The sequence below is a fragment of the Protopterus annectens genome, chromosome 1.part1 (assembly GCF_019279795.1).
Source record: "Protopterus annectens isolate FY-2018-M chromosome 1.part1, PAN1.0, whole genome shotgun sequence".
In the NCBI taxonomy this organism is placed as follows: domain Eukaryota; kingdom Metazoa; phylum Chordata; order Ceratodontiformes; family Protopteridae; genus Protopterus; species Protopterus annectens.
This window is the reverse complement of record NC_056726.1, coordinates 1,784,564,044-1,784,576,414: the sequence shown is the minus strand read 5'-3', so window position 1 is coordinate 1,784,576,414 and position 12,371 is coordinate 1,784,564,044. Positions and strand designations below refer to the sequence as shown.

The window sequence follows — 12,371 nt, the reverse complement described above, 5'->3', positions numbered from 1 at the left end:
TATAATATATGTAATAATCATACTTATCACCAGTTGTAATTTAACAGCTAAAATTCAAAGTGGATGTGATAATGGACAAAACAATGTCAAAGAGAAACTTTTCTTTTTTTTTAAGAAATGGTTAGTGTCCAACTTTTGTGGGCTATTTCATATTAATGGTACTTCACTTGGGATACACACTAAGGATTGCTACCAGCAGCCAGCGTGTAATTTGACTGTTGACAAAGTATAACCTTTTATTCTAGCAATTTTCTAAGTTTATAAACTCAGTTAAGTATTTGAAATGTGTCCCTATTTTGGGGCTGTATTCCAACATTATTGGCTTTGTTTGGGTTTTTTGTGCTAAGAGGTTGAGAGCTATGGTGAGATGCGAGATCTAAATTCACTAAATGATAGCCATTTAAGTTTCTGTCTGTCTTTCAAGAAGCTGATGATTTGGCATAGGGGTATGTTGTTCTGACTGTAGTGCACAGTGTCCTGTGTCCAAGATTTGGCAGTAAAATGCATGGTGGTAACATGCTTTATTCTAGCAACTTTCCAAACGTATACAAGCAATAATTAAAATGTGTGTCTGTTTTTTGCCCTTTTGTCCCCCTCCCCCCACCAAAAAAAAAAATGAAATTGAAAATAAGTGCAAGGAGCTGTGCAAGATGCTCATGTCTTACACTACTGTCATTATATTTATATATTTACATTTTTATGATGGAAATGTTCTTAACTGGGCAGATTTTGTCATTATTGGTTCATGCATTTTGTATCATTGCCTACTGGAAAAATGTTCAAACTATGAATTTAAAATGCTCTATAACTAAAGTCTAACAAGTGTGCTGTATTATGCAATGAATATAATTTAATAAAGTCAGGAAGGTGCATCAAAGAACACATGTATGTTTCTTGTTTTGTGTGCAAGGGGCCTATGATTTGAAAATGGCCCAAAGGTAATCTTTATCACCACTGGCCAGATGCATTTTCTTTGGATGTGGTGTGGGTTTCAACGCTGTTTCAATGAATTTGAGTTTCAAGGGCAGAGAAGTTTTAATGCTAAGTCTATTTTCATTGTGAGACCGTATTCCTTTGTTTAGTAGATACCTATTCATGTTTGTGCATTGTGCTATAAAATGTAAAAATAAAATCCAAATAATCATTGTAGAAGTAAAGCAGTATGCACACGAGTGTTTATGGTAAATGGGGTGAAATAGCCAGGTAATGGGACATTGGAATGGCTGCAGGGGGACTCTGAGACCTTATTTTGGTTGTCTGTTTTTCAGTTTGCGTTTGAAAGTTATCCCACAATTCCATTGGAGGGGTGGGGTTATGTAATTATGTATGCAAATTTTACATTAATCAGCATACAGATTTGTACCTATTTTTCATGGGCCTTGTCCAGATTTTTGATGATTCCAGGTTGAGAGGTATGCCTGGAGCACAACTTCACACTAAGTATCCGATTGCTCAGTAAAGTCATGAGAGAAACAGACTAACTGCAAGAGTCAGAGTAATAATTATTTTCTAAACATAATCACTTTTTCTCTCACAATATGATTAAAGACTGAAACAAACTGCCAGATACAAAATAAGTTCAAAATTCTAACTGCTCATGACAAATCACAAAACAAAACAGGCAGCAACGATTTACCTACAAGAAATAAGCATAGCACACAGGACAGGAACCATTTCATTTTTAACTGCAGAATCCTGTTACAAAGGAAAACTGCCTCCTTCAAGATGTTTGTCACAAATTAAAACATTTTTATTATATTAGAAATAATCTACAGTACTCATATGCTGCAGGAAAACCACTCAGCAGTAATGATACTTCTCTAGAGAGGTTTGGGTCAAGAAGCTTTACACAGGACAAACCAATCTTAACTGCAGCTCTGAAAATGGTTAAAGGTGTCAGGAAGCTGGATAGTTGTCTTTAAAGTGTCAAGCAGACCAGTGTGATGGGTCATCTCCTGCTATGCAAAATGTTAGCTGAAGAATTCCTACTTCCAACATCACTATAGCAAGAAGCTGTAATCCACAGTGATTATAAAGACAAACGGAAGACATGCTATCAAACTTTCTTAATAAAACATAACTTTGAAAATAATTCTGGGCTATGTTTTTATCTATACAACCAGATTGCAGACTTACCAATTGGTTCCTCTGGATGAAACACCACTTCATTTACTGATCCTGCATGCCCAGGAAGTTTATAAAGGATTCTTCTTGATGTTGTGTCCCATACATAAACATACCTGACAACAAACAAACACAAATTAAATAAAATACATTTAAGGTCCATGGAAAATATTCTGAGTGCACATGTAGAGAAACAAAAAGTAATAACTGGATACTGCTATGTGTGCTTCTACTGGTGCAAACCTTTTTCTAGTCAGTTCACTTAAGAATATTGCTTACTGTATGAAATCCTTATCCAGTCTTGGAGAACACTGGGGGAAAACTGCAAATCTGCAGTAAAGCACATGCACTGAGTACCTACTATAAAATCAGACATGCAAAAATAATACAGATAGAATGCAAAACATGCAGAATCATTAAGCCATACAGACACTTCAATGGGAGACTTGTCAGTTCATCACTGGTGTACATCAGTGATCCCAAGAAATGCCCTTACTTTTCCTTGGTTTGCCTCACAATGCATACCTCACAGAAAGCTCTGATAAAGAAACTCAAAACAAAAATCACATACACATGTATAAAACAAAACATGTGTCTGATAATAATCTGGTGCAAAATAGTTTTATGCCTAAAAAATCCCATAAATGGTCTAAGGCTTGGGTTCTGATAATCACAGGTGGCAAAATTTTGTTCACATAATTTTTACCCAAATGATCTTGGCTTCTTCTCTATATTCAGTATCACAGACTCCTTGGGGTGATATGTACCTTGTGAAAAGGACTGTAAGGGATACAAGAGTCCCAAAGCTCTTTCTGGAATTCACCGCTGATATGACTGAATCTGACCTCTTTAAGGTGATAATGGCCTCATTCCTCAGTTGCCTTGTAACACTTCTTATCCTTTTACCATAAAATTGATAAAAGTTGCACTAGGACAGATCACCAAGCTGTGTACTGCACTTGGACATATTCTTCCAGCTAAGGGAATATTTTAACATTTTTGGTTCACTTGACATCAGGCATGTGACAGGGGCACTTTTGCCTTGGTTGAGTAGCAAAACTGAATAGTTTGAGACGGACATCTAGAAACTCTTTGTTTAGAAAGTGGCTGACCTTTTTTTTATACTATCATACAAAGTAAAAATTTACAGGATTTTCTAAAGTCTTTAGATTTATCCAAATAACATCTTAGTTGCCTATGAATGTCCAGGGTGTGTAGAATTCTTTCTTCCTTGTTTTTGTTTAGCATAAAACACATGGACATGAAGAATCGGTCTTAAATTTAGAATCAGCATTAGCCACAAAGCAAGTGATGGTCTCAAGGTTCACCTTCTCCTTTTGGAAGATGAAGAAAGGTTGAGTAGGCATAAAGGCCTGCAATTCAGATAACCATGTAGCAGAAGTCAGAGCAATGTGCAATACAGACTTACCTTGGAATAAAGAAGAAACAGGGGCAGTGGCAGACTAATAGAAATGGCTGAAAGGTGTCCTTAACAGAAGTGTATGCTATACCTTAATTCTGCAATTCACACACTTACTGAGTAAACAGAAGAACACCTGCTCGAGACAGCTCTTGTTCTCTATTATAGCATTAACAAGAAAATATTTTCTATTTGAACAAGTATGATTTTCTAGTAGGAGGTTTCTTTGCTTCCTTCAACCCCTGTTCATGTCCTTGGGGGGGGGGGTGCCTAAATGAGATGAAAAAACTATCATCTATATAGCTGCACCTCAATGGAGATTCTTAATGACTGGAAGGATAAGAAATCCCTTCATCTGTATGAGCAAGTCCAATCTGTATGGGAGATTTTGGCAATTGCTCCTTATATAAGACAGGAGAAAATAAACTTGTGTAAAGTAAACTTTCCATAAAAGTGAATGATCAAATAAGGTTACTGTCTCAGTACCATAAAGCTTTAAGGGATGTATCTTGTAAAGGATCAGACATACGGACAGTATATAAAAAATCTGGGCATCTTTCATGTGCACCATGTGTCTATGGAAGAACAAGGGCACTGGTATAAAAAGAGACACGAGCGCCAACATTCAGACATTTCTTGTCTCTAATCAAGGGAAGCTGCCACTAGCAAAAATTGTGGAGCAACATGTCCAAAACTGTAGAACAATGTCATAGCAGAAAAGACGGGAAACCCCACCAACACCAAGGTGAGGGGACAATATACATTCATCACAGAGCAAAAAAGAACATTGTTAGCAGAGGGATGGTGGGATAGTATTACGTACTACAACAGTGATCCATTCAAACATCTATTGTAATAAGTTCAGTTATACAGCTTTACTAATTTCATCATTAGGTCACTGCTGCAGTAGCATAAAACTATAGCGGACAAATGCCAAAGCTTAGATAGGAAGGGAGGAGGAAGAAAGACCAGAGTCCTGGAACCCTTGGTGAACAGACCTAGCAAATCCTATTCTGGCCCTGAAAATGGGTCAATCTTGTAATGTTATGTACAGATGACCAAGTTGCTGTCCACTGACTAAATCTAGAGTCCAAACCTCTCCAAAAAAAATCCCCAGAAGCAGTTATATTTCTAGTGGTGTTAGCCTTGAGTGGAAAGTAAGCTAGCCACATTACCTAACTGAACTTCATAGTGTCTGTTAGTATTACTTTAATAGAGCAATTGTATTTAAAAAGATAAAGGCACTTTGTGAGTGATAGTAAAAGCTTCTAAGTTAACTACAGGGGAATTAGAGGAAAGGTAAAAGCATGGAATGAATTAAGGCATAAGGAAAGAATAATTTTAACACCTTTATTGAATTATCACTTAAGACATAAGCAAACATACATTTATAGAAAAGAAAAGAAACCAGTTAACATGTTCACAGTTACAAATATCCATCACATACATGCTTTAAACCATGTTAACATGTTCACAGATACAAACATTACATATCACATGCATGTTTTTACACAATTATCATCAATCCAACACTATCTAAATTGCTTTCTCTTAAACCTCACTTCTCCTCCAAAACATTAATCTGCATGTTCAATCTTAATCTCCACACAGGTTTTGTACTACGTAAATGGAAAATCGTTGCAGTCATTCCTCTGCGTTTGGGAGGCCCTTCTACAGACCCAGGCAATTATAGATCCACCAGCCTCATATGCAAAGTCATGGAAAGACTTACTGAACTAATCAATAAGGACATGGGGAATCTTCACACATTTGTCCCATCTCAGTTTGGATTTGTCAAAGCAGGTCATGCTTACTCAACCTGGATGATTTTTCAAAGGTTACTGAAGCAATGGATGAAGGGAAAATGGTGCATAGCACATACCTTGACCTGGGCAAAGCTTCTGACACAATTCCTGACTCAGGCATAGTAGAAAAGCTAAATAAACTGGGAATAAATGCTATGCCACCCATTGGATTGCCAATTGGCTCACTGATAGGACTCAGATAATCAAAACAGGGTAAACTACCCCCACAAAGAGATCATTCACCAGTGGAGTCCCCCAGGGTTCTGTGTTGGGACCTCCCTTGTTTTCTGAAGTAAAAACCAATACCAAACGGCTCTGGCAGACTAAGTCTGCAAATGGCTGCAAGCTATGAGCAGCCACTGAATCCCCAAATGACTTAGCCATCCTGCAGGAAGGTTGGTCTCAAATAAATAACTGGTGCCAAAATTCACGGTCTGAAAGTGAATATTAAAAAATGCATTATTACATCCTTTTGGGAATTCATCTACTCCAAAGAACTATCACATTGACAACATGTCCCTAAGAGCTGACCCAGTTGTTCAGGATTTGGGAACTTATGGGGACGGTGACCTAACTTTTGACCTACATGTATCTACTGCTGAAAGAAAATCCTTCTATACTGCACAGCTCATAAACAAAGGGATTGTGATTAGATCTAAGGATGCCACTGTCCCTCTCTACGCCATTCACTGAATATATTGAATACATTGGCATGTATCTGTCCAGACACGTACAATAAGTGGAATGCTCACAGCGATACTTTACTAAAAAGACACAAGGCCTAAACAACATGCCCTACATGACCTACTCATAGCCCTGTCACTATACTCGGTATCCTCCAGACTGCTAAAGGGTGACCTGTGTCTGGCATGCAAGGCATCCTCTGACCTATTCACAATGTATTTACTGCACATCAGCAAGTCAAATGGCAACAGAAATTCTCATTTCAGGGATCTAAACTCCTTCTGCAACATCAACAGAATGTTTTGGAGGGGCAAGTATATTTCACAGAGGATACTGCTGCTATGGCACAGACTCCCCATCAACATAAAAATTTTCAAATGCAACTTCAGATCTATGGACAGGAAACAGAAAACTTACCCCAGGACTGTCCCATGTACTACTAGTCGACAGATGCAGCTCTAAAATGATTTATTCCATGCAATGGTACCCTCAAATTATCTATGGTATGATCCCAGTTATTCTAATTAGGGGTAATATATAATTATACACCATGGAATAAGAAAGGCCAATCTATAATCAAATGAAATAGGTTATTCTGAGCACAAAAAGGAAAACTGTCTAGACTTAAAATGGCCTGCAAAGGCAGGTAACCTAGTACTTACCTATGAACCAATGCATAGTTCGATTTGCTCCTACCCTTTTCTAAAGATCCCATTTCCAGTTTTTTTCATCTCTGTTATAATATTGACTACTTCAAGTTGGTTTAGACTTTTATTTAAACTTTCTAGTAACTGCTTTTTTGGCAGCCACCAGAATTAAACTTAAGCTCGTGCGATGTTACACTCTCAAAACATACGTTCCCAGTTATGTCTTTCTTCCCCATCACATCTCCAACATTTGCCATTGACCTGAAAGATTATTTGGAATCTGCTTGGGGTATAAAAATATCTATGCAAACACTTTCAAGGAAAAAACTACATCTTCTAGACTGCTGCATATTTGGGAGCTATACATATGTCCTCCCATTATTTCCTTGTGAATTGCTTATCCAATCTCTCTTCCCAATCTTTTCTAACCTCCTCTGATTGATTCCTATAGTTATCTTACAATATTTATATGCCCTACTAATTATCCCTTTTTAACAGCAGCTTCTGTTCTGGATTAAAAAAAAAAAACTCTACCACAGCAGGTCTTTCACCTAGGATTCCCCTCTATCCCTTTCTCTTTGCTATACTCTGACATTAGTCCCGGATATGGAAGACAGTCTCTAGCCTGCAGTCCAAATGTCTTCTTGGCCTTTTCACATTCTATTACCTTTCCTTCTCTAGTTATTTGCTCCCAATACCTTGGTTTCTTTGGCAGTTTTCTCCAGTAAATTCCAGCTCCCTCTTGCCTATTCACTGTACCCATAATTGCAGTCATTATAATCAGCAAAATCTCCTTTCTCCATTCTTGTGTTGGCTTGGTTCTTAGAATACTTTGTTACTTCATGAATGTAATATTCTGTATGGCTGCTATTCTTAAGAATATGACTCCAAAATCTTATCCTATCCTTATTTCTTGAATTCCCCCTGCTTTATCATCCCTTTCTACTCTGAATGAAAGCTTTCTAGTTTTGTGATGTCTATGACCCTTAATTGTGTAGCTCTAAAATATCTCTCTTCAAATTAGGTAATCCTAAACCACTTTGTTCTACTAGGATCAACTTACTCCACTTGACCCTTGTCCTCTTCTCCTCTCAAATAAAATCCTTCAACTCTATTATTTACTGTCCACAACATCACCTCTGGTTGATTAAAATAAGCCTGAACTGTATATAAAACTAAAGGGACTAAAAACATTTTTGTGACTTTTATCTCCCTATCCATATCCATAAACAAGAGCTTCCAGTTTCTCAGTTTTTGTATCTTTTTAGTCTCTTCCTACGTATCCTTAGCTGCCATAACAGAATCCTTTTTAACCCATACTCCTAAATACTTCATTTTATTGTACCCCCATAAATATAAGTATTGCTGAACCAATTCATGTGAGGGTACAAAGTTTACAACTATAGACATTGTTTTGTCTGCATTAATTTAATATCCCCAAAAAAATTAAACTGTCTCAGAATGCTCCAAAACACAGAGATGTCATTTTCTGGTTTTATTAGGTGCAAAATAATATTGCCTTATTGCCCATCAACGACATCTAAGATCAAACAATCAAAACCTCATAGAAATTTACAGACCCCTCCACCCTCCTGGACAAAATCTCCTGTCCTTCTCACTAGCACGCTTATGGAACTCCCTTCCTCCCTCCATTCGTACCATTACAAGCCTCCCATCCTTTAAAAAAATCACTCCACTCCCACCTAACCTCCACATGGGAGTGCTCCTGCTCTCACCCCTCTTAACCTACTCTTTACTCTGCTATTCTTTCTCTTCTTTCGCTCTAATTCCCAGGTAGCAATTTTCATGGGCTACCGGTATACTGCTCTCTCCCCTCAGAACCTACTCTTTACACTACTACTTCTTCTCTTCATCACTCAAAATTCCAGGTAGCTTTATTCTTTGACTACCTGCATACTAGCTAACTCACCTCAAAAAAAAAAAAAAAAAAAAAAAAATTATAAATATATTGTTGCTTGTATACCCTGTGTTTTTAGCCCTCTACACGTTTAATTACATAATCTGTACAATGATTAACCTCATGTAATGCATATGTATATCTTCATCTTCATGTAATCTTATGTGGAGCTTTTCTCCCCAGGACTCCATTGAAAACAGGTTCGGGCCCAATGGACTATCCTGATTAAACAAATGCAAATAAAATAAAAAATAAATAAAATAAATAAAACAACTTTTTTGATTACCATACAATTTAAACACTTGCATTTCTGAGTCCCTTATTTTCTTTGCCAATAGCTCTAAATATACAAACAACAAAGAAGAAGAAAGAGGACACCCCTGCCGGGTTCCTCTCTTTGGACACAGCTTATCAGAGAGGAACCCCCTCAATTCAATTTTTGTCTCTGATAACACAAAAATAAGGTTAATAAGGAGGTCATATGAATCAGTAAAGGCAAGTGCTTTTACTTCCCTACTCATAAAATTCCAGCTTACTCAGCCAAATGATTTCTCTGCATTGAGACCCACCAAGGACAGCAGTATTTTCTTACATTTTGATTCCCTCTGGATCATTGCTCTATTAATGTTTTCCAATGTTGGCCTTCCCTCCATAAAACTTCATTGGTACACATCAACTTTGGCAACAGCCTTGCTACTCTTTTAGCTATTATAGACATAAACATAACTGAAATGGGCCTATATGAAGCTGGGTCTGATGGGTCTTTACCATCTTTAGGTATTACATCGATCACAGCTTTCTTCAAGGATGGTGCTGCTTCCCCCTCCTTCTAAAATACTGTTAAACAAAATCAAAACCTTCCATATCTTTATCACTTTCTTCCCACTTATCTACCAAACTTCCACAGGAATACTATCTATACTTGGTGACTTTCCTGCAGACTGATTAAAACACACTCTTTTTATCTCCTCTCTTCCTATCTTAACTGTTAGTTCTTGAGCCTCATCTACCGCTAACCTTTGCATATTTAAATCTTTTATTTGTACTTTTTCTTGATTTCCACAATCCTCTTTTATACAAAATTTCCTAAAATTTCCAAAACAGCTGTAATACCTCTACATGATCTCTGGTTATTTTTCTTGTTATAGGCTTCGTATGTTTGGCAACAACCCTTTCTACTTCCTGCTGCCTAAGTTGTTGTGTTAAACTTTTTGTGCTCTGGAGTTATGAAAAAACAGCTGCTTAACAGCAATCTTTCTAAACTCATGTATATCATCCAAGTACTCCCTTAGCACTGCGCCTGTTCTTGCTCTGTGAGATTCCCCCTACTCTGCAAAACTTTAACCTTTGTCAGCTCCTATAAATTCTTGTTACTTCTTAATCATATTTTTCTTGCATTTCTACCCTATTTTTTTAACTCCACTTTCATTTTTTTCAACTCACTATTTATAACTTCCGAAAAAATGTCTATTGTCCTTAACAGCTCTTCAATAATTTCAACTACCAATTCCTTAAATTCCTCTTTTTTTTTAATTGGTAGGGGGGAAGGTACCAGTGTTTTTTTAACTACATTACCCTGCATTTTTGTCTTGGTCGTTACTGGTGTAGGAGGAGAAACCGTTACTGGATGTGCACCAAAGCTTTCAATTAAATGTGCATGTTTCTGTGAAATATAATTTTGTGACTAGTCTGCCCAGTTATACCTTGGGGAATAATATGGAAATTCTCTCAGAGATCCTACTACTGAATTCATGTCTTCCATACCAAATATTTTCATAAATTTCTTCAGAAATCTACCCTCTTTTTGTTTCCCTTCTAGGTCACCCAGATACATAAGAAAATCACTAAGGGGAAAGGTTATAGATAAGACCAAAACATTAACTTTACAGGGTAATTTTAAGGGAAGAAGAAAGGAAAACAGTCAGAAAAACAGCCACCAAGTAAAGCATACAGATAGCAAGAGGGCACATGAGGATACCGTACTGGAAACGTCAGGTAAAAAGACAAAGGAGCAATGAAGATAAAGCAGAAGAGGCATCACAGGCTTCATACCAATACCTATGAAGGTACAAAGACATGGAGGTAGAAAACTGATAATGGGAAGGATTCAAGGGAAAATGGAACTGATGGACTGCATGCAGTCCCATTAGTGAAAGTAAGTTTTCAAAAAAAATGCTGACAAACAGGAGGGCACTGGAAGGATCTGGAGGTGGAAGTTAATGGGTGGCAACTTTAATGGGACTCTATCACTAGAACTAGGCATACTAAGTGGTTAAAAAGACTGACAAAATAAGGGTAAAAAAGGCATGCAGCAGTGCACAGAAATTTAAAGAGAAGTATAAATGAGTGAGAGGGAACACAAATGTATAAGAGAAGGAAACAGGAAGTCAGGTGTGGGACTGCTGATGAATTTGGCTGAAGAAGCAGATTTCAAATTAAGCAACAGTCCTAGAGTTCCACAAGAAGGAAAACAATAATGATAAAACTGAGTGGTGGTGGTAGTGCTATTAATTGAAGTCGAAATCAAAGACATCAAGGAGGAAATGTTGAATTCGTCTAAGCAAGTAAATGGGGGGGGGGGGCAAATTAACAAAATATGTCTGAAGCAGCAGGGAAGAGAGAGGGTTGTTTGACACAGAAGACTTACAGGGAATCATGAAAAGAATAAAAATTAAGGAACACGATGCAATAATACTGCAAAAAATTTAAAAAATTCTGTAAGATTAACGGAGGATTCAGAAAGAGAGCAGGAAAACATCTGGAGGCAATTAAACATAACTAAAAATGTAGATGATACAGACTGAGGTGGAATTTCTGAAAAGGAAGGATTTAAGGTGAGGACGGAGATAATCCACGGTGGTGCAGCGGTAGCGTTGTTGCCTCACAGCAAGAGGTTCTCCCGTTCGATTCTCAGCTAGTGTGCGGGGAGTGCCTTCTGTGTGGAGTCTGCATGTCCTCCCCGCAGGTCGAGTGGTGTTCCGAAAGACATGCGTGAATGGGCGTGCCTTCGCTGAAGGTTGGGCATTGAGCTGGCAACTCGGCACCGTGAAAATCTACTGCCAATCATTAGCGGACCGGAGTTCCGCTGTGCCGACCCCTAACCGGGAAAAGTCGAAAGACAACAACAACTGGGAGATACTACAGGGTATTTGGCATGGCAACTGAAGGACAAAAAAGTATGTGTAACTGGTAAACTGATAGATGGTAACGGAAAGAACCATGGACAGAGGGAGATATAAGCACAGAAGCTAGAGGCATAAATGTAGACCAAAAACAAGACTGAAAAGGGCAGATTACTGTGGATTTGCTGGAAAGATGGAATATTAAAGGAGCATAAGGCTACACAGACAGTCATACTACTGATGCAGAGGTAATGGAAGCTATCATGGGACTTGTGTGGGAAATCAAGCTGTCTGGATTGACAACTATTTCATTTTTTTATTTATTTTATTTTACATTTGTTTACCGGGATAGTCCGACTGGACATGTGTCCTTTTTCAGCAAAGGCCCAGGGAGAAAACTCCACATAGAACAAAACAGAGATGGCAAAATACAGGGTATTACAAGAAAAATGTATACAATAAGTATGTGATCTCCAAAGATTTTTCAGATTAGTACAATAGACATTACAGTGGACAGACATTCCATTTTTCAAATGAACATTCCATAACTACAAATCTTATTTTAGACATTCCATTTTTCAAGAGAGCATTCCATAATTACAAATCATTTCAAAAATAGATTACATGGTATATTAACTAGACATGTCACTC

General features: G+C 37.6%; 1 protein-coding gene across 1 annotated transcript in view; it reads right to left on the bottom strand.

Moving 5' to 3' along the window:
* The window catches only part of SNRNP40 (small nuclear ribonucleoprotein U5 subunit 40), a 433,394-nt gene that overhangs the window by 84,526 nt on the left and 336,497 nt on the right, over window positions 1-12,371 (bottom strand). Inside the window, exon 9 of the mRNA XM_044084651.1 lies at window positions 2,137-2,240. Within this exon, the coding sequence (XP_043940586.1) occupies window positions 2,137-2,240 (104 nt within the window). The remainder of the gene's footprint in view (window positions 1-2,136; window positions 2,241-12,371) is intronic.